Raw genomic sequence first — 21086 nt, forward strand, 5'->3', positions numbered from 1 at the left:
CGTGGCCTCGGGGGGGGCGTGGCCTCGAGGCATGCCGGGACTTGTAGTCCCGCTGGGTGGGAGGTGGCGGCGCGGTGCACGCCGGGAGCCGCGGCGGGGCGCGGTGCAGGCTGGGAGTTGTAGTCCCGGGGCTGTGGCGGTGATGGCGGCGCTGGAGCTGCTGTCGGCGGAGGGGTTCCGGGCCGACGGGCGCCGCCCCGCCGAGCTGCGCAAGCTGCGGGCCCGCATGGGGGTGTTCGCGCAGCCCGACGGCTCGGCCTACATCGAGCAGGGAAACACCAAGGCGCTCGCCGTCGTCTACGGCCCGCACGAGGTCAGCGGGGGCGGGGGGGGGGAGCGGGAGGCCGCGGGAGGGACGGGGGGGGGGGGAGGCGCCCCCTGACCCTCTCCCCTCCATCCCTCTCCCCATCCCACCCCCATCCCACCCCCCCAACCCTCTCCCCCCATCCCCCTCCCCTCCATCCCTCTCATCTGACCCTCTCCCCCCGACCCTCTCCCCCCCATCCCACCCCTGACCCTCTCCCCTGACCCTCCGCCCCCCTTCCCACCCCCCTGACCCTCTCTCCCCCAACCCCTCACCCCCTTATTCAACTTCCTGACCCTCTCCCCCATCTCCCGCCATCCCACCCCTGACCCTCTCCCCAACCCTCTCCCCCATCCCACCCCTGACCCTCTCCCCCCAATCTACCTCCCTGACCCTCTCTCCTCCATTCCTCTCCCCCTGACCAGAGCTCTCCCCCGACCCTCTCCCCTGACCCTCTCCCCTCCGTCCCACCCCCCTGTCCCACCCTCCTGACCCTCTCCCCCTCTCATCTCTCTCCTCCCCATCCCACCCCCCAACCCTCTCTCCCTGACCCTCTCCCCCCGACCTTCTCTCCCATCCCACCCCCTGACCCTCTCCCCCGCCCCACCCCTGACCCTCTCCCCCCATCCCACCCCCCATCCCTCTCCCCTCCATCCCTCTCCCGCTATCCCACTCCCAACCCTCTCCCCCCGACTCTCTCCCCTGTCCCACCCCTGACCCTCTCCCCCCCATCACACCCCCGACCCTCTCCCCCATCCCTCTCCCCCCCATCCCACCCCCTGGCCCTCTCCCCCCGACCCTCTCCCCCCCATCCTATCACCTTGACCCTCTCCCCCCATCCTTCTCAGCTCCATCCCTCTCCCCCCTGCCCCATCCCTAACCCTCTCCCCCCATCCCACCCCCAACCCTCACCCCCCAACCCTCTCCCCTATCCCACCCCCTGACCCTCTCCCCTGACCCTCTCTCCCCCATCCCACCCCCGACCCTCTCCCCCCTGACCCTCTCCCCCACCCATTCCTCTCCCCCCCATCCCACCCCTGACCCTCTCCCCCATCCCACCCCCATCCCACCCCTGACCCTCTCCCCCTGACCCTCTCCCCCCATCCCTGCCCCCCCTCCCAGCGCTGACCCTGTCCCCCCCCGCAGATGCGCGGCCCCCGCAGCAAGGCGCTGCCGGACCGGGCGCTGGTGAACTGCCAGTACAGCGTGGCCACCTTCAGCACCAGCGAGCGCCAGCGCCGGCCCCACGGCGACCGCAAGGCCAGCGAGATGTCCCTGCACCTCAAGCAGACCTTCGAGGCCGCCATCCTCACACAGCTCTTCCCACGCTCCCAGATCGACATCTACGTGCAGGTGGGGACAGGGACGGGGACACGGGGACAGGGTGGGGACAGGATGGGGACATGGGGATGGGGTGGGGGCATGGGGACGGGGACATGGGGACGGGGACACGGGGATGGGATGGGGACACAGGGATGGGACGGGGACACGGGGACGGGGACATGGGGATGGGGACATGGGGATGGGGACATGGGGACAAGATGGGGACTTGGGGACAGGGACAGGACGGGAAGGGAAGGGAAAGGGGAAAGGAGAAAGGAAAGAGGAAAGAAAAGAAAAAAGGGAGGGGAAGGGGAAGGCAAGGCAAGGAAAAGAAACAAAAGGAAAAAGGGAAAGGGAAAGGGAAGGAAAGGAAAGGAAAGGAAAGGAAAGGAAAGGAAAGGAAAGGAAAGGAAAGGAAAGGAAAGGAAAGGAAAGGAAAGGAAAGGAAGAGAAGGAAAAAGGGAAGGGAAAGGAAAGAGGAAATGGGAAGGGAAGGGGAAAGAGAAGGGAAAAAGAAGAAAAGGAAAAGGAAGGGAAGGGACAGGAAGGGAAAGGAAAAAGGGAAGGAAAGGAAAAGAAACAAGGGAAAGAAACAAGGAAAAGGAAAAAGAAGGGAAAAATGGAAGGGGAAAGGAAGGGAAGGGGAAGTGGGAAGGAAAAAGGGAAGGAAAGGAAAAAGGGAAGGGAAAAGGAAAGGAAAAGGAAGGAAAGAAAGGAAGAGAAGGGACGGGAATGGAAAGGAGAGGGAAAGGGAATGAAAGGAAAGGAAAAAGGGAAGGAAAGGAAAAGAAACAAGGAAAAAGGGAAGGGAAAGGGGAAGGAAAATGGGAAGGAAGGGAAAGAGGAAATGGGAAGGGGACAGAGAAGGGGAAAAAGAAGGAAAGGAAAAGGAAGGGAAGGGAAAGGACGGGACGGGATGGGGGCAGCCCCTGGAGCTGTGCCCATCCCCTCTTCCTCCTGGGGGGCTGTGGTGACCCCCCCCCACCCCCCCCACCCCCCCCCCCAGATCCTGCAGGCGGACGGCGGCAACTACTGCGCCTGCGTGAACGCCGCCACGCTGGCCGTGATCGACGCCGGCATCCCCCTGCGGGACTACGTCTGCGCCAGCTCGGCCGGGCTGCTGGAGGACACGGCGCTGGCCGACCTCAGCTACCTGGAGGAGGCGGCGGGGGGCCCGCAGGCGGCCCTGGCGCTGCTGCCCACCTCGGGCCACATGGCCCTGCTGCGCCTGGACTCGCGGCTGCACCACGACCGCCTGGGCGCCGTGCTGGAGGCGGCCGGCGGCGCCTGCAGGGCCGTGCACGCCGTGCTGGACCGCGTGGTGCGCGAGCACGTGCGGGACGTCACCGCGCTGCTGGGGGCCTGAGGGGCGGGGGGGGACAATAAAGGATGGTGACGGAGCTCGACGCCGCGTCGCCTAATTTGGGGTGCCGAGGGGATGTGGGTGGGAGATGGGGACAGTCCCCGTGGAGATTGGGACCATCCCCGTGTCCCCATGGAGATTGGGACCCCCCCTGTGCCCCCGTGTCCCTGTGGAGACTGGGACCCCTCCTGTGTCACCGTGGAGATGGGGACCCCCCCCATGTGTCCCCATGGAGATTGGGACCCCCCCTGTGTCCCCATGGAGACTGGGACCCCCCCCGTGTCCCCGGGGAGATTGGGACCCCCCCCATGTCCCCATGGAGCTGTTGGGGTGACCCCCACTGAGCTGTTCTGCTGTGCTATTTGGGTGCTGAAAAATGGGGTGAAAATGGATGGGGACATAGGGACAGGATGGGGACAGGATGGGGACTTGGGGACAGGGACAGGACGGGGACATGGGGATGGGGAATTGGGGACGGGATGGGGACGTGGGGACGGGATGGGGACAGGGACCAGGCAGGGCATTCCTGCTGTGGGACATGGGGATGAGATGGGGACATGGGGATGGGTACAGGACGGGGACATGGGGACATGGGGATGGGGACTTGGGGACGGGGACAGGATGGGGACACAGGGATGGGGACATGGGGACATGGGGACAGGGACATGGGGACGGGATGGGGACATGGGGATGGGGACATGGGGCGGGGGGGGGGGGCACTGTGGGCAGCTGGGATGCGGGGGGGGGACAGTTCCTCAATGGGGGGTGAGGATGGGGAGGGGATAGAAAGGGATGGAAAAAGGGAAGGGGAAAGGGAAATTAAAAGGAAAGAAGGGAAGGGAAAGGAGAAAGGAAAGGGGAAAAAAAGAAAAAAGGGAGGGGAAGGGGAAGGCAAGGCAAGGAAAAGAAACAAAAGGAAAAAGGGAAGGGAAAGGAAAGGAAAAGGGAAGGGAGAAAGAAGGAAAGGGAAAGGAAAAAGAAGAAAAGAAAGGAAGGGAAGGGAAAGGAAATGAAAGGAAAAAGGGAAGGGCAAGGCAAGGAAAAGAAACAAAAGGAAAAAAGGAAAGGAAAGGGGAAAGAGAAGGAAAAAGGGAAAGGAAAAAAGAAGGAAAGTGGAAGGAAGGGAAGGGAAGGGAAAGGGAAACAGAAAGGAAAGGAAGGGAAGGGAAAAGGGAATGAAAAAGGGAGGGAAAGGAAAGAGGAAATGGGAAGGGAAGGGGAAAGAGAAGGGAAGAGACGGGAAGGGAAAGGAAAGGGAAGGAAAGGAAAAAGGAAAAGAAACAAGGAAAAGGAAAAAGAAAGGAAAAATGGAAGGGGAAAGGGAGGGAAGGGGAAGTGGGAAGGAAAAAGGGAAGGAAAGGAAAAAGGGAAGGGAAAAAGAAGGAAAAGGAAGGAAAGAAAGGAAGAGAAGGGACGGGAATGGAAAGGAGAGGGAAAGGGAATGAAAGGAAAGGAAAAAGGGAAGGAAAGGAAAAGAAACAAGGAAAAAGGGAAGGAAAAGGAAAGAAAGGGAAGGGGAAAGGGGAAGGAAAATGGGAGGGGAAGGGAAGGGACGGGACGGGACGGGACGGGGGCAGCCCCTGGAGCTGTGCCCATCCCCTCTTCCTCCTGGGGGGCTGCGAGGTCCCACACAGGGACCCCAACCCCTCACCCCTCGCCCCCCACCCCCCAGATCCTGCAGGCGGACGGCGGCAACTACTGCGCCTGCGTGAACGCCGCCACGCTGGCCGTGATCGACGCCGGCATCCCCCTGCGGGACTACGTCTGCGCCAGCTCGGCCGGGCTGCTGGAGGACACGGCGCTGGCCGACCTCAGCTACCTGGAGGAGGCGGCGGGGGGCCCGCAGGCGGCCCTGGCGCTGCTGCCCACCTCGGGCCACATGGCCCTGCTGCGCCTGGACTCGCGGCTGCACCACGACCGCCTGGGCGCCGTGCTGGAGGCGGCCGGCGGCGCCTGCAGGGCCGTGCACGCCGTGCTGGACCGCGTGGTGCGCGAGCACGTGCGGGACGTCACCGCGCTGCTGGGGGCCTGAGGGGCGGGGGGGGACAATAAAGGATGGTGACGGAGCTCGATGCTGTGTCGCCTCGCTGGGGGGGCAAGGGGAAGTGGGTGGGAGATGGGGACCTCCCCGTGTCCCCATGGAGATAGGGACCGTCCCTGTGTCACCAGGGAGACTGGGACCCCCCCGTGGAGATTGGGACCCCTCCTGTGTCCCCATGGAGATTGGGACCCCCCCTGTGCCCCCATGTCCCTGTGGAGACTGGGACCCCTCCTGTGTCCCCGTGGAGATGGGGACCCCCCCCTGTGTCTCCATGGAGATTGGGACCCCCCCTGTGCCCCCGTGTCCCTGTGGAGACTGGGACCCCTCCTGTGTCACTGTGGAGATGGGGACCCCCCCATGTGTCCCCATGGAGATTGGGACCCCCCCTGTGTCCCCATGGAGACTGGGACCCCCCCCGTGTCCCCGGGGAGATTGGGACCCCCCCGTGTCCCCATGGAGCTGTTGGGGTGACCCCCACTGAGCTGTTCTGCTGTGGGATTTGGGTGCTGAAAAATGGGGTGAAAATGGATGGGGACATAGGGACAGGATGGGGACAGGATGGGGACTTGGGGACAGGGACAGGACGGGGACATGGGGATGGGGAATTGGGGACGGGATGGGGACGTGGGGACGGGATGGGGACAGGGACCAGGCAGGGCATTCCTGCTGTGGGACATGGGGATGAGATGGGGACATGGGGATGGGTACAGGACGGGGACATGGGGACATGGGGATGGGGACTTGGGGACGGGGACAGGATGGGGACACAGGGATGGGGACATGGGGACATGGGGACAGGGACATGGGGACGGGATGGGGACATGGGGATGGGGACATGGGGCGGGGGCGGGGGCACTGTGGGCAGCTGGGATGCGGGGGGGGGACAGTTCCTCAATGGGGGGTGAGGATGGGGAGGGGATAGAAAGGGATGGAAAAAGGGAAGGGGAAAGGGAAAGGAAAATTAAAAGGAAAGAAGGGAAGGGAAAGGAGAAAGGAAAGGGGAAAAAAAGAAAAAAGGGAGGGGAAGGGGAAGGCAAGGCAAGGAAAAGAAACAAAAGGAAAAAGGGAAGGGAAAGGAAAGGAAAAAGGGAAGGGAAAAAGAAGGAAAGGGAAAGGAAAAAGAAGAAAAGAAAGGAAGGGAAGGGAAAGGAAATGAAAGGAAAAAGGGAAGGGCAAGGCAAGGAAAAGAAACAAAAGGAAAAAAGGGAAGGAAAGGGGAAACAGAAGGAAAAATGGAAGGGACAAAAGAAGGAAAGTGGAAGGAAGGGAAGGGAAGGGAAAGGGAAACAGAAAGGAAAGGAAGGGAAGGGAAAAGGGAACGAAAAAGGGAGGGAAAGGAAAGAGGAAATGGGAAGGGAAGGGGAAAGAGAAGGGAAAAAGAAGGGAAGGGAAAGGAAGGGAAGAGATGGGAAGGGAAAGGAAAGGGAAGGAAAGGAAAAGGGAAAAGAAACAAGGAAAAGGAAAAAGAAAGGAAAAAGGGAAGGGGAAAGGGAGGGAAGGGGAAGTGGGAAGGAAAAAGGGAAGGAAAGGAAAAAGGGAAGGGAAAAAGAAGGAAAAGGAAGGAAAGAAAGGAAGAGAAGGGACGGGAATGGAAAGGAGAGGGAAAGGGAATGAAAGGAAAGGAAAAAGGGAAGGAAAGGAAAAGAAACAAGGAAAAAGGGAAGGAAAAGGGGAAAGGGAAAGGAAGGGAAGGGGAAAAGGGAAGGAAAATGGGAGGGAAAGGAAAGAGGAAATGGAAGGGAAGGGACGGGACGGGACGGGGGCAGCCCCTGGAGCTGTGCCCATCCCCTCTTCCTCCTGGGGGGCTGCGGTCCCCACACAGGGACCCCAACCCCTCACCCCTCGCCCCCCACCCCCCAGATCCTGCAGGCGGACGGCGGCAACTACTGCGCCTGCGTGAACGCCGCCACGCTGGCCGTGATCGACGCCGGCATCCCCCTGCGGGACTACGTCTGCGCCAGCTCGGCCGGGCTGCTGGAGGACACGGCGCTGGCCGACCTCAGCTACCTGGAGGAGGCGGCGGGGGGCCCGCAGGCGGCCCTGGCGCTGCTGCCCACCTCGGGCCACATGGCCCTGCTGCGCCTGGACTCGCGGCTGCACCACGACCGCCTGGGCGCCGTGCTGGAGGCGGCCGGCGGCGCCTGCAGGGCCGTGCACGCCGTGCTGGACCGCGTGGTGCGCGAGCACGTGCGGGACGTCACCGCGCTGCTGGGGGCCTGAGGGCGGGGGGGGACAATAAAGGATGGGCAGTGACGGAGCTCGACGCCGCGTCGCCTCGCTGGGGGGGGGCAAGGGGGTGTGGGTGGGAGATGGGGACCTCCCCGTGTCCCCATGGAGATGGGGACTGTCCCCATGTCACCAGGGAGACTGGGACCCCCCCGTGGAGATGGGGACCCCCCTGTGTCCCCATGGAGATTGGGACCCCCCCCGTGTCCCCATGGAGATTGGGACCCCCCCGTGTCCCTGTGTCCCCATGGAGATTGGGACCCCCCCGTGGAGATTAGGACCCCCCCTGTGTCCCCATGGAGATTGGGACCCCCCTGTGGAGACTGGGACCCCCCCTGTGTCCCCGGGGAGATTGGGACCCCCCCCGTGTCCCCATGGAGCTGTTGGGGTGACCCCCACTGAGCTGTTCTGCTGTGGGATTTGGGTGCTGAAAAATGGGGTGAAAATGGATGGGGACATAGGGACAGGATGGGGACAGGATGGGGACTTGGGGACAGGGACAGGACGGGGACATGGGGATGGGGAATTGGGGACGGGATGGGGACGTGGGGACGGGATGGGGACAGGGACCAGGCAGGGCATTCCTGCTGTGGGACATGGGGATGAGATGGGGACATGGGGATGGGTACAGGACGGGGACATAGGGACATGGGAATGGGGACATGGGGCTGGGGACAGGATGGGGACAGGATGGGGACATGGGGACGGGATGGGGACAGGGACCAGACAGGGCATTCGTGCTGTGTGGGACATGGGGACAGGGTGGGGACATGGGGTGGGGACATGGGGACAGGATGGGGACTTGGGGACATGGGGATGGGGACTTGGGGACGGGGACAGGATGGGGACACAGGGATGGGGACATGGGGACAGGGACATGGGGACGGGATGGGGACATGGGGATGGGGACATGGGGCGGGGGCACTGTGGGCAGCTGGGATGCGGGGGGGGGACAGTTCCTCAATGGGGGGTGAGGATGGGGAGGGGATAGAAAGGGATGGAAAAAGGGAAGGGGAAAGGGAAAGGAAAATTAAAAGGAAAGAAGGGAAGGGAAAGGAGAAAGGAAAGGGGAAAAAAAGAAAAAAGGGAGGGGAAGGGGAAGGCAAGGCAAGGAAAAGAAACAAAAGGAAAAAGGGAAGGGAAAGGAAAGGAAAAGGGAAGGGAGAAAGAAGGAAAGGGAAAGGAAAAAGAAGAAAAGAAAGGAAGGGAAGGGAAAGGAAATGAAAGGAAAAAGGGAAGGGCAAGGCAAGGAAAAGAAACAAAAGGAAAAAAGGAAAGGAAAGGGGAAAGAGAAGGAAAAAGGGAAAGGAAAAAAGAAGGAAAGTGGAAGGAAGGGAAGGGAAAGGGAAACAGAAAGGAAAGGAAGGGAAGGGAAAAGGGAACGAAAAAGGGAGGGAAAGGAAAGAGGAAATGGGAAGGGAAGGGGAAAGAGAAGGGAAGAGACGGGAAGGGAAAGGAAGGGAAGAGATGGGAAGGGAAAGGAAAAAGGGAAGGAAAGGAAAAGGGAAAAGAAACAAGGAAAAGGAAAAAGAAAGGGAAAATGGAAGGGGAAAGGAAGGGAAGGGGAAGTGGGAAGGAAAAAGGGAAGGAAAGGAAAAAGGGAAGGGGAAGTTGTGAGGAAAAAGGGAAGGAAAGGAAAAAGGGAAGGGAAAAAGAAGGAAAAGGAAGGAAAGAAAGGAAGAGAAGGGACGGGAATGGAAAGGAGAGGGAAAGGGAATGAAAGGAAAGGAAAAAGGGAAGGAAAGGAAAAGAAACAAGGAAAAAGGGAAGGGAAGGGGAAAGGGAAAGGAAGGGAAGGGGAAAGGGGAAGGAAAATGGGAGGGAAAGGAAAGAGGAAATGGAAGGGAAGGGACGGGACGGGACGGGGGCAGCCCCTCGAGCTGTGCCCATCCCCTCTTCCTCCTGGGGGGCTGCGGGGTCCCACATGGGGACCCCCACCCATCACCCCCCATCCCGCCCCCCCAGATCCTGCAGGCGGACGGCGGCAACTACTGCGCCTGCGTGAACGCGGCCACGCTGGCCGTGATCGACGCCGGCATCCCCCTGCGGGACTACGTCTGCGCCAGCTCGGCCGGGCTGCTGGAGGACACGGCGCTGGCCGACCTCAGCTACCTGGAGGAGGCGGCGGGGGGCCCGCAGGCGGCCCTGGCGCTGCTGCCCACCTCGGGCCACATGGCCCTGCTGCGCCTGGACTCGCGGCTGCACCACGACCGCCTGGGCGCCGTGCTGGAGGCGGCCGGCGGCGCCTGCAGGGCCGTGCACGCCGTGCTGGACCGCGTGGTGCGCGAGCACGTGCGGGACGTCACCGCGCTGCTGGGGGCCTGAGGGCGGGGGGGGACAATAAAGGATGGGCAGTGACGGAGCTCGACGCCGCGTCGCCTCGCTGGGGGGGGGCAAGGGGGTGTGGGTGGGAGATGGGGACCTCCCCGTGTCCCCATGGAGATGGGGACTGTCCCCATGTCACCAGGGAGACTGGGACCCCCCCGTGGAGATTGGGACCCCTCCTGTGTCCCCATGGAGATTGGGACCCCCCCTGCACCCCCGTGTCCCTGTGGAGACTGGGACCCCTCCTGTGTCCCCGTGGAGACTGGGACCCCCCCGTGTCCCCGTGTCCCTGTGGAGATGGGGACCCCCCTGTGTCTCCATGGAGATTGGGACCCCCCCTGTGCCCCCGTGTCCCTGTGGAGACTGGGACCCCTCCTGTGTCCCCGTGGAGACTGGGACCCCCCCGTGTCCCCGTGTCCCTGTGGAGATGGGGACCCCCCCCATGTGTCCCCATGGAGATTGGGACCCCCCCTGTGTCCCCATGGAGACTGGGACCCCCCCCGTGTCCCCGGGGAGATTGGGACCCCCCCGTGTCCCCATGGAGCTGTTGGGGTGACCCCCACTGAGCTGTTCTGCTGTGGGATTTGGGTGCTGAAAAATGGGGTGAAAATGGATGGGGACATGGGGACAGGATGGGGACTTGGGGACGGGATGGGGACGTGGGGATGGGGACAGGACGGGGACATGGGGACATGGGGATGGGCGCCTGCAGGGCCGTGCACGCCGTGCTGGACCGCGTGGTGCGGGAGCCCTGGTGCCAGGGCTCTGGGCCCTTGGTGAGCCCCCCCCACCCGGCACGGCCACCTGCAGGGTGTGGGGCCTTCACGGCCACATTGCACGCCCGGCCCCATTGCACACCCGGCCCCATTGCACGCTCGGCCCCATTGCACACCCGGCCCCATTGCACACCCGGCCCCCTGCTCCCCCCATGGCATCGCTCCTTGCACACCCCCACCACACCCCTGCTGCTTGGCCCCTTGCTCACACACACACACTGCCCCCCGCCTTGCACACCCCCATTGCACACCCCAGAGCACAGCCCTGTTGCACACCCCCAGCCCGTGCCCCCCCTTGCACACCACTCCTTGCACACACTCCTGCTTTGCACACCCATTGCACACCCCAGAGCACAGCCCCATTGCACACCCCCAGCCCCATGCTCCCCCTTGCACATGGCTCCTTGCACACCCCCCACGCCCCGGTGCTCAGCTCCTTGCTCACACACACACTGCCCCACGCCTTGCACACCCATTGCACACCCCCCTGCCTTGCACACTCGTTGCACACCCCCAGCACACAGCTCCTTGCACACCCATTGCACCCCCCGTGCCTTGCACACCCCCCACACACACCCCCAGTGCTCAGCCCCTTGCTCCCCCCCCCGCCCTGCACCCCCATTGCCCGCTCCCAGCCCCGTGCCCCCCCTTGCACCCCCGTTACACAACCGCTGCCCTCCCCCCCTTAAGGCCCCTCCCCCTTTAGGCCCCGCCCCTTTCAGAAGCCCCCCCCCTCGTCACCGCCCCCCGGGGCTCCCCCCCCCCCCCCCCCCCCCCCCAGCGGCGCATGCGCAGGGCGGGGCGCACGGAGCTCGCCGGGCGGCGGGACCCGGAGGTGGGCGCGGGGCGGGGGGGGGGGGGGGGGGTCATTGGGGGGAGGGTACCGGGGTCATGGGGGGGGTATGGGGGGGACATGGGGGGGGCAGGAACGGGAGCCGTGGGGGGCGTGGGGCCGGGTGTAGGGGCTGGGGGGCGCACGGGGGGGGGTAACGGGGGCGGGGGGGGTGGGTTTAGGGCAGGTTTGGGGGCTGGGGGCGGGTATGGGGGCTGGGGGGGACGTGGGGGGCAGGTATGGGGGTGGTGGGGTGCTTGGGGGCGGCAGGTATGGGGGCTGGGGGGGGTGGGGGGAAGGTATTGGGGCTGGGGGGGGCAGGTGTGGGGGCTGGGGGTGCACAGGGGGCAGGTATGGGGGTGGTGGGGTGTGTGTGGGGCAGATATGGGGGCTGGGGGGGGAAGGTGTGGGGGCTGGAGGGGGTGTGGGGGGCAGGTGTGGGGGCTGTGGGGTGCGTGTGGGGCAGGTTTGGGGGTTGGGGGGCTCAGGTATGGGGGCTGGGGGTGCATGGGGGCTGGTATGGGGGTGGTGGGGTGCTTGTGGGGCAGGTACAGGCACCATGGGGGGTGTGGGGGGCAGGTATTGGGTCTGGGGGTACATGGGGGCAGGTATGGGGGCTGGGGGGTGTTTGGGTAGGTGTGGGAGCTGTGGGGTGCATGGGGGGCAGATATGGGGCCCATGGGGGTTAGGGTTGGGGGCTGGGGGTGCGTGGGGGGCAGGTGTGGGGCCCCTGGGGGTTAGGGTTGGGGGCTGTGGGGTGAGCAGGGGGCTGGGGGTTGCTTATGGGGCGGCTGCATCCATGGGGCACAAACTGCACTCGGGCACGGGGCCGTGATTCCTCTGGGGGTGCCCAGGGGTCACCGGGGGGGGGGTTCTCGGGGCAGCCCCGGGGCCTGTGGGGACCCCCTTGGTTGCTCCCCCCCCCCCCCAGCCATGGGGCTGCTGTCGGACCCCCACTGCCGGCGGGCGCTGTCCCGCCTCGTGGTGCGCCTCAACACCCCCCTCTGGTGAGTGCCGGCCCCTGGGGGGGGTCCCAAACCCATGGGGGGGGTCCCGAACCCTACTGGGGGGGGGGTCCCGAACCCTACTGGGGGGGGGTCCCGAACCCTATTGGGGTGGGTCCCACACCCCTGGGGGGGGTCCCGAACCCTATCGGGGGGGGTCCCGAACCCCATGGGTGGGGTCCCAAACCCATGGTGGGGTCCCGAACCCCATGGGGGGGTCCCAAACCCATGGAGGGGGTCCCAAACCCTATTGGGGGGGGGGTCCCAAACCCTATTGGGGGGGTCCCGAGCCCTATTGGGGGATGGTCCCGAACCCTATTGGGGGGGTGTCCCAAACCCATGGGGGTGTCCCGAACCCTATTGTGGGGGTGTCCCGAACCCTATTGTGGGGGGTCCCGAACCCTATTGTGGGGGGTCCCAAACCCTATTGGGGGAGGGTCCCAAACCCTATTGGGGGGGGTCCCAAACCCATGGGGGGATCCTGAACCCATGGGGGGGTCCCACACCCCTGCGGGGGGGTCCCAAACCCATGCGGGGGTCCCGAACCCTATTGGGGGGGGGTCCCGAACCCTATTGTGGGGGGTCCCAAACCCTATTGTGGGGGGTCCCAAACCCTATTGGGGGAGGGTCCCAAACCCTATTGGGGGGGGTCCCAAACCCATGGGGGGGTCCCAAACCCTATTGGTTGAGGGTCCCAAACCCTATTGGGGGGGGGTCCCACACCCCTGCGGGGGGGTCCCAAACCCATGGGGGGGTCCCGAACCCTATTGGGGGTAGGTCCCGTGCCCCTGACGGCCGCCCCCCCCCGCAGCGTGCTGAGCTACGTGGGGGGGCTGTGCTGGTTCCTGGCCATGGCGCTGCCCCCCCTGGCGCCGCGCACCTACATGTCGGAGAACGCCATGGGCTCCACCATGGTGGAGGAGCAGTTCCCACACGGGGAGCGCGCCCTCGCCTACGGCCGCGACTTCGCCGCGCAGAAGAAGAAGGCAGGGTGAGGGGGGGGGGGGACAAACGGGGACACCCCCACCCTGCTTAACCCCCCCCAAGCTATGGCTCGGGGTCTGGGGTCCCCACGGCTCCGTCCCGGCTCTCCGCAGGGGCATCCCCGTGGCCTGGCTGCAGAGGACGATGTGGGGCCTGGGGCTGGAGGTGTACGCGCAGCCCTTCGCCCGCACCCTGCCCTTCCCCGACGAGAGCCGCGAGCGATACGTGAGTGGGGGTCCTGCCCACGGGGTGGGGGGGGGCTGCGGGGGCTCCGTGGGGGCTGCACTGGGGGGTGCCGGGGTGCGGCGGGTGGCCAGGAGGGTCTGGATGTAGGAAAAAAAGGAAAGGGACCTGGGGACAAGGGTGGACAGAGCTTGGGCACGAGCAGCACCGTGGGCTGGGGGCCCAGGACCCCCCCCCCTTTGCAACACCAGCAGCGGTGGGGCTGGGGGCGAGGGGGTCCCGGGGCTGGAGCAGCTCCACCATGGGGCCGGCTGGGGGCTGGGGGTGCTGGGCATGGGCTGGAGAAGGCTCCGGGGGGGCTTCCCCGTGGGCTGCGAGTGCCCAAGGGGGCTGCAGGAGAGCTGGGGGGGGCTTTGTGGGGCTGCGGGGATGGGATGGGGGGGGTCAGGGAGAGGGTCTGCACCCAGAGGGCATGGGGATGGGGACGGGCTCCCCAGGGACTTGGTCCCGTCCCCGAGCCGGGGGTGCTGAATCATTTGGGGGTCACTTTGGGGTTGGGGCCGGGGTCCCCTCGGCTCAGCCCGTTCCCCCCCCCCAGATGGTGAAGGGCACCAACGTCTACGGGATCCTGCGGGCGCCGCGGGCGGCCAGCACCGAGTCCCTGGTGCTCAGCGTGCCCTGCAGCGACGGCCCCCAAAACAGCCAGGCCGTGGGGCTGATGCTGGCCCTGGCCGCCTACTTCCGAGGTGAGCCCGTCCTCGTGCTCTGGGGGGGTCTGGGGGGGCGCACAAAGCCCCCCTGGGGGGCTCCTGCACCTTGTGGCTGACGCCTGAGCTCAGGCCAGATCTACTGGGCCAAGGACATCATCTTCCTGGTCAACGAGCACGACCTGCTGGGCATGGAGGCCTGGCTGGAGGCCTACCACGACGTCAACGTCACCGGTAAGGCCGGGGGAGGCCGAGGGGGGGCTGGGGGAGCCCCCCCCATGCACTGAGCGCCCGGTGCCTGCAGAGGTGCGGTCGTCGGGGGCTCTGGGCCGCGCGGGGGCCATCCAGGCGGCCGTGGCGCTGGAGCTGAGCAGCGACGTGGTCACCAGCTTCGACGTGGCGCTGGAGGGGCTGAACGGGCAGCTCCCCAACCTCGACCTGCTCAACCTCTTCCACGCCTTCTGCCAGAAGAACGGGCTGCTCTGCACCATCCAGGGCAAGGTGAGGTGGTGGTGGTGGTGGTGGTGGTGGTGGCGGTGCCGGGGGTCCCCGCGCCCCCTTTCCAACATGGCCCCCCCGCAGCTGCAGCGCTCGGACTGGGACTCGCTGTCCGCCTACGGGCACAGCCTGCAGACGCTGCTGCTGATGGTGCTGAAGCAGAGCTCGGGGCAGCCCCAGGGCGACCACGGCCTCTTCCTCCGCTACCACATCGAGGCCATCACCGTGCGCGGCATCAACAGCTTCCGACAGTACAAGTACGACATGACCACCGTGGGCAAGTGAGTGGGGGGCTTGGGGGGCTGGGGGGGGTACCCGGGGTTTGGGGGGCTTCGCGCTGAGGCCGGGCCCTGCAGGACGCTGGAGGGAATGTTCCGGAAGCTCAACAACCTGCTGGAGCGCCTGCACCAGTCCTACTTCTTCTACCTGCTGCCCTCGCTGTCCCGCTTCGTCTCCATCGGCGTCTACATGCCGGCCTTCGGCCTCCTCATCCTCGTCCTCGTCCTCAAGATATCCTTGCTGGGTGGGGGGGGAGACCCAGGATGGGTCCTGGGGGGCTGCGGGAGGGGGTCTGGGGGCTGTGGGAGGGGGTCTGGGGTCTGGGGGGGCTCTGCTGGAGCAGCTCCCTTCGTTTCCCTGACTTCGTGCCCAGGCCCTGGACCTTTGGATGCAGCTCAACAAATGTGAGGCGACCGCGGCCGAGCGGCTGTGGGACGGGGACCAGGGCGCTGCCCACGCCATGGTGGAGGTCAGGGGTCTTCTGCGTTGCGCCCCCCTCCCCTTTTCCCTTCTTTTTCCTCCCCCCTTCCTTCCCTCCCCGCAGCAGCCCCTTTGTGGCTGGGTTCCCTGAGGCTGCCCCGTCCCGCAGGAGCCGCGGCCGGGGCTGCTGGCGCTGGTGCCGCCGCTGGTGGTGTGCCACGCCGCCGGGCTCGCCCTCTACCTGCTGCCGGTGCTGGGGCAGCGCGTGGCCACCCAGCACTTCCCCGTCTCCGAGGCCGAGGCCGTGGTGCTCACCCTCATCGCCATCTACGTGGCCGGCATGGCGCTGCCCCACAGCGCGCATAGGTCAGGGGGTGGCCGTGGGGTGCCATGGGGTGATGGGGTGGCTGTGGGGTGCCGTGGGGTGGCTGTGGGGTGCCACAGGATGGCTGTGGGGTGCCACAGGGTGGCCGTGGGGTGGCTATGGGGTGGCGTAGGGTGGCCGTGGGGCGCCGTGGGGTGGCCATGGGGTGATGGGGTGTCTGTGGGGTGCCATGGGGTGGCTGTGGGGTGGCTATGGGGTGATGTGGGGTGGTCGTGGGGTGGCCGTGGGGCGCCATGGGGTGATGTGGGGTGGTCGTGGGGTGGCCGTGGGGTGCCATGGGGCGGCCATGGGGTGCTGTGGGGTGCCGTGGGGTGCCACGGGGTGGCCGTGGGGCGCCGTGGGGTGGCTGTGGGGTGCCGTGGGGCTGACCCCCTTTTGCTGCCCACAGGGCGCTGCCGGGGGGGGGAAGCGACCGTGGCTGGATGACGCTGAAGCTGCTGGCGCTGCTGTACCTGGCCGCCCAGCTGAGCTGCGCCGCCCTCCTCAACTTCTCCCTGGGCTTCCTCCTGGCCGTCACCATGGTCCCGGCTGCCGCCGCCGTGCGTCCCACCGGGCCCCGGTGAGTTGGGGTCCCGCGGGGTGGGACGGGGACGGTGCCGGGCTCCCCACTGAGCCGTGCTCTCGGTTTCAGGCCGGTGCTGGCGGCGCTCCTGGTGCTGTCGACGCCGGCGGTGACGCTGCTGCTCGGCATCTTCCTGCACCGCGAGCTGGAGGAGCGGCCGGCGGGGCTGGCGGAGGGCTGGCAGCTCTTCCTGCAGGCGCTGGCCGAGGGGCTGCTGCAGCACCACCTCTACGGGGCCCTCCCCTTCCCCTTCCTCGCGCTGCTCACCTACCCCTGCTGGCTGCTGCTCTGGAACGTGCTCTGCTGGAAGTGAGGGCGCGAGGACGGACGGACGGGGACAGACAGACAGACGGACACAGACACGCAGATGGACGGACACGTGGGCACGGACAGATGGACAAATACCGGCACATTGGGGACGGACGGACACACGGACAGATGGACACACGGACAGACAGCCTGGGACAGACGGACAGACACACGGACAGATGGACACAGACACACGGACAAGGGGGGGGCAGTGGGGGTGTCTTGGAGTGGGCTCAGCCCCTGGGAAGCACTGGGGGGTACCTGCTTCACACAGTCCCAGTGTCCCCAGTCCTGTCCCAGTTCCTCCCAGTTCCCCCCAGTGCCAGTACTCCCCCTGCTCCCAGTCCTGTCCCAGTTCTCCCCGGTGCCGGTACCCTCTGGTCCCCCCAGTCCTGTCCCTGTCCCCCCGGTGCTGGTACCCCCGGTCTGCTCTCGGTCCCCCTTGGTGCCGGTTCCCCCCAGTGCCCCCAGTCTGGTGCCGGTTCTGCCCTGTGCCAGTTTCCCCAGTCCCATCCCAGTACCCCCTGGTCTTATCCTGGTGCCCCGTGGTGCTGGTGCCCCTGGTGCCATCCCAGTTCCCCCAGTCCAGTACCAGTTCCCTCTGCTCCTGTCCCAGTGCCCCCCCAGTACCAGTTCCCTCTGGTTCTGCCCCGGTTCCCCCGGTCCTGTCCCGGTGCCCCCCCGGTGCTGGTTCCCCCCGTCCAGTGCCGGACCCCCCCGGTGCCCCCCCCCGGTCCGGTCTCAGCACTCCCGGTGCCCCCGGTCCGGTCCCGTTCTTGTCCCCGCCCCCGTTCCCAATAAACGCGGCCCCCCCCCGGGCCCTGCCCCCCCCCCGTCCCGCCCCGTTCCTCCCCTTCCTGCCCGCGTCGCGTCCGGGGCGGGCCCGCGGCGTCCCCTCGACCTCGGGGCGGGCGGAGCGGGGCCGAGATGGCGGCGGTGGCGGTGGGGGCTCGGGGGGCTCTGGGGGCTGCGGCGGGGGCGGCGGGGCTGCGGCGCCTCCCCCTCGGGCACGGGGGGCGCCTCCTGCTGGCACCGAGACCCCGGGCGGCGCCCGTCGGGGTGAGACGGGGGGGGGGGGGCACCGGGGGGGGCACCAGGAGGGGGTTGGGGGACACCGGGAGGGGACTGGGGGCCGGGAGGGGGACCGGGAGGGGGCTGGGGGGGGGAACCGGGGAGGATTGGGGGACACCGGGAGGGGACCGGAGACCGGGGGGGGCACCGGGAGGGAACCGGGAGGGGGTTGGGGGGGACCGGGAGGGGAAACGGGGGGCACCGGGGGGGCACCGGGAGGATTGGGGGGCACCGGGAGGGGGTTGGGGGGGGGCCGGGGGGGGAACCGGGGAGGGTTGGGGGACACCGGGGGGGGAACCGGGAGGGGACCGGGAGGGTTGGGGGGGCGCCAGGAGGGTTGGGGGGCACCAGGAGGGGACCGGGGGGGGAACCGGGAGGATTGGGGGGTCACCGGGAGGGGGATGGGGGAGGGTTGGAGGACACCGGGGAGGGGGACCGGGAGGGTTGGGGGACACCGGGGGGGGGCAAGGGCGTCCCGGTCCCGTCCCGGTAACGGTTCCCCCCCCCCCCCCCCCCCCCCCTCCAGGCTCGCTCCGTTTCCTCGTGGGGGCGGCCCCGCGGCAGGGCGGTGGCGGTGGCGCTGGGGGCGCTGGCGGCGGGGGGGGGGACGGCGCTGGCCCTGTACGGGGCGCTGAGTGCCGGGGAGCTGGAGATGCACCCCCCCAGCTTCCCCTGGAGCCACGGGGGCTGCTCGCAGCGCTGGACCACGGCAGGTGCGGGGGGGGCACCGGGGGGAGGTCTTGGGGGGGGGCCGGGGGCCTGCAGGGGGATGGGGAGGGGGCTGGGGGGGGCCAGATGGGGTATGGGGGGACCGGGGAGGGGGGAGCTGGGGGGTCAGGGGGGCTGGGAGGGAGCTGGGGGGATCCAGGAGGGGTCGCAGGGGGGTAGGGGACCAGAAGGACCAGGTGGGGTACGGGGGGGTATTGGGGGGATGAGGAGGGGGGGACCTGGGGGACCTGGGAGGGGTCTGGAAGGGGTGAGGGGGATGGACCAGAGGGGTCCCAGGGGAGACCAGAGAGGTCCTGGAGGGGTCCCGGGGGGGGGGGGCAGGAGGGACCAGGGGGGTCCAGGGGGGACCCAGAGAGGTCTGGGGGGGGTCTAGGGGAGGCCCGAAGGGGGTCCCAGGGGGATCAGGAGGGTCCAGGGAACTCAGAGGGGTCCCAGGGAGCTGGGGGGAGACCCAGGAGGGGTCCAGGAGGGGTGAGGGGGGTGGCCCAAAGGGGTCCCTGGGGAGACCAGATAGGTCCTGGAGGGGTCCTGGTGTGGGGGGGGGCATGAGGGACCAGGGGGGTTCATGGAAGGACAGAGGGGGGTCTGGGGGAGTCTAGGGGAGGACCCAGGGGGATCCCAGGGGAACTGGGGGGGACCAGGAGGGGTCCAGGGGAGGCTCCTGGGGGGGTCTAGGGGAGGACTCTGGGGGGTCACAGGGAGATCGGGGGGACTGAGAGTGGTCTGGGGGCTGCTGGGGAGGTCTGGGGGGGCTCCCAGAGAGGTCCGGGGGGGTTCCGGGGGGACCAGGAAGGGTCCAGGGGGGCTCTTGGAGGGGTCCAGGGGAGGACTCCAGGGGCTCACAGGGGATCAGGGGGACTGGGAGTGGTCTGGGAGCTCCTGCAGAGGTCTGGGGGGGCTCCCAGAGGGGTCCCAGGGGGGGGGTCCCGGCTTGGCCATGGCACTGAGCGCTCCCCCCCCCCCGCAGCGTGCGGCGCGGCTACCAGGTGTACAAGCAGGTGTGCTCGGCCTGCCACAGCATGGAGTACCTGGCCTTCCGCAACCTCATCGGCGTCACGCACACCGAGGAGGAGGCCAAGGCGCTGGCCGAGGAGGTGAGCGAGACCCCCGGACCCCCCCCCACACCCCCCCCCCACACCCACCCACCCGCGGCTCAGCGCCCCCCCCGCCTGCAGGTGGAGGTGCTGGACGGCCCGGATGAGAACGGGGAGATGTTCACGCGCCCCGGCAAAATCTCCGATTATTTCCCCAAACCTTACCCCAACCCCGAGGCCGCCAGAGCCGCCAACAACGGGGCGCTGCCCCCCGACCTCAGCTACATCGTCAACGCCCGGTAAGGGGCCGAGGGGGCTCGGCTCGGGGGGGTCCGGACCCACACGGAGCCCTGGAGGCAAAGGGGGGACCCCGGCACCGCCGCCCCCACCTGGGGTCCCCATATCCCGATCCTGGGGTCTCCATATCCCGATCCTGGGGTCCCCATGTCCTGATCCTGGGGTCCCTATATCCTGATCCTGGGGTCTCCATATCCCGATCCTGGGGTCCCCATGTCCTGATCCTGGGGTCCCTATATCCCGATTCTGGGGTCCCCATATCCTGATCCTGGGGTCCCCATATCCTGATCCTGGGGTCCCTATATCCTGATCTTGGGGTCCCCATATCCTGAACCTGGGGTCCCCGTATCCCGATCCTGGGGTCCCCATATCCTGATCCTGGGGTCCCTATATCCCGATTCTGGGGTCCCCATATCCCGATCCTGGGGTCCCTATATCCCGATCCTGGGGTCCCCGAATCCTGATCCTGGGGTCCCCGAATCCTGATCCTGGGGTCCCTATATCCTGATCCTGGGGTCCCTATATCCTGATCCTGGGGTCCCCGAATCCTGATCCTGGGGTCCCCATATCCTGATCCCGGGGTCCCTATATCCTGGTCCTGGGGTCCCCATATCCTGATGCCGACGTCCCGGGGTTCCCGTTGCAGGCACGGGGGGGAGGATTACGTCTTCTCCCTCCTCACCGGGTACTGCGACCCCCCGGCCGGCGTCTCGGTGCGCGAGGGGCTGCACTACAACCCCTACTTCCCGGGACAGGCCATCGGCATGGCCCCCCCCATCTACAACGAGATCCTGGAGTTCGATGACGGTAAGAAGGGGAGGGGAGGGGGGGGTCCGTGGGGGCGCGGAGCCGGCCCGCAGGGGGGGTGCTGAGCCCCCTCCTCTCCCCCCAGGCACCCCGGCCACCATGTCGCAGATCGCCAAGGACGTCTGCACCTTCCTGCGGTGGGCGGCGGAGCCGGAGCACGACCACCGCAAACGGATGGGCTTGAAGGTGGGTGCCTGGGGGCTGGGTGGGGGGGGAAGCCCCCCAAGGAGCGGCACTGCCCCAAAAGCCGTGCAGGGCAGCGGGGGCCCCGTGGGGCAGAGTGCTCGATGCTTTCCATCCCCCAGATGCTGATGATCTCCAGCCTGCTGATATCCCTCACCTACTACTTGAAGCGCCACAAGTGGTCTGTTCTGAAGAGCAGGAAAATGGTTTACCGGCCTCCCAAATAGTGGGGGGGCAAAGGGGTGCCCCCACCTCCGCCCCGCAGCCCCTCGGGGGCACGGGGAGGAGGGCGCCGCGGGCACCGCGTGCTCCCCGCGCGCACGGCAGCTCGGTTATTTAACGGCGGGCACTGCTGGCCGGGGGTGGTGGGGGGGGAACGGTGCCTGCGGGGGGGCTGGGGGACGTGGAAATAAAATGAAATCGCCAGCTGGGAGGTGTCTGGGC

At 67.0% G+C, this 21086-nt stretch overlaps 3 protein-coding genes across 4 annotated transcripts; all 3 read left to right on the forward strand.

Annotated features, from left to right (window-relative positions):
* Positions 1–97: 97 nt before the first annotated feature.
* EXOSC4 (exosome component 4) lies at positions 98–9597 on the forward strand. 2 transcript variants are annotated; one of them, XM_072034197.1, is made up of 3 exons: positions 98–313; positions 1451–1657; positions 9223–9597. In XM_072034197.1, the coding sequence occupies exons 1-3, from the start codon at positions 143–145 to the stop codon at positions 9580–9582; spliced, it is 738 nt and encodes a 245-aa protein (XP_071890298.1). In that variant the 5' UTR covers positions 98–142; the 3' UTR covers positions 9583–9597. The 2 variants fall into 2 exon arrangements, with proteins under 2 accessions (XP_071890298.1, XP_071890297.1); XM_072034196.1 differs by lacking the exon at positions 9223–9597 and adding an exon at positions 2634–3033 and having other exon boundaries at positions 101–313.
* A 1522-nt stretch (positions 9598–11119) lies between these two features.
* Positions 11120–17207, forward strand: GPAA1 (glycosylphosphatidylinositol anchor attachment 1). The gene is made up of 13 exons (XM_072034188.1): positions 11120–11193; positions 12122–12197; positions 13006–13185; positions 13292–13403; positions 13960–14107; positions 14201–14302; positions 14373–14569; positions 14651–14847; positions 14923–15074; positions 15217–15314; positions 15435–15631; positions 16039–16209; positions 16282–17207. Exons 2-13 carry the CDS (start codon positions 12124–12126, stop codon positions 16523–16525), a joined length of 1872 nt encoding a protein of 623 aa, XP_071890289.1. The 5' UTR covers positions 11120–11193; positions 12122–12123; the 3' UTR covers positions 16526–17207.
* A 212-nt stretch (positions 17208–17419) lies between these two features.
* CYC1 (cytochrome c1) lies at positions 17420–21073 on the forward strand. Its single transcript, XM_072034195.1, is given in 8 exon segments — positions 17420–17580; positions 18119–18278; positions 18281–18305; positions 19289–19415; positions 19497–19654; positions 20299–20459; positions 20545–20645; positions 20765–21073. Coding segments are annotated over 8 exon segments (969 nt in total). The 5' UTR covers positions 17420–17448; the 3' UTR covers positions 20870–21073.
* Positions 21074–21086: the final 13 nt, after the last annotated feature.

This window comes from Anas platyrhynchos, chromosome 2 (genome assembly GCF_047663525.1).
Source record: "Anas platyrhynchos isolate ZD024472 breed Pekin duck chromosome 2, IASCAAS_PekinDuck_T2T, whole genome shotgun sequence".
Lineage (NCBI taxonomy): Eukaryota > Metazoa > Chordata > Aves > Anseriformes > Anatidae > Anas > Anas platyrhynchos.

Bases quoted from the DNA above. Each gene is read 5' to 3' on its own strand.
- EXOSC4 (XM_072034197.1), top strand. From the start codon at position 143: ATGGCGGCGCTGGAGCTGCTGTCGGCGGAGGGGTTCCGGGCCGACGGG. The intron at 314-1,450 runs GTCAGCGGGGGC...CCCCCCCCGCAG, and splicing joins TCGTCTACGGCCCGCACGAG to ATGCGCGGCCCCCGCAGCAA. The intron at 1,658-9,222 runs GTGGGGACAGGG...CCGCCCCCCCAG, and splicing joins AGATCGACATCTACGTGCAG to ATCCTGCAGGCGGACGGCGG.
- GPAA1 (XM_072034188.1), top strand. From the start codon at position 12,124: ATGGGGCTGCTGTCGGACCCCCACTGCCGGCGGGCGCTGTCCCGCCTC. The intron at 13,404-13,959 runs GTGAGTGGGGGT...CCCCCCCCCCAG, and splicing joins ACGAGAGCCGCGAGCGATAC to ATGGTGAAGGGCACCAACGT. The intron at 14,570-14,650 runs GTGAGGTGGTGG...GCCCCCCCGCAG, and splicing joins TCTGCACCATCCAGGGCAAG to CTGCAGCGCTCGGACTGGGA.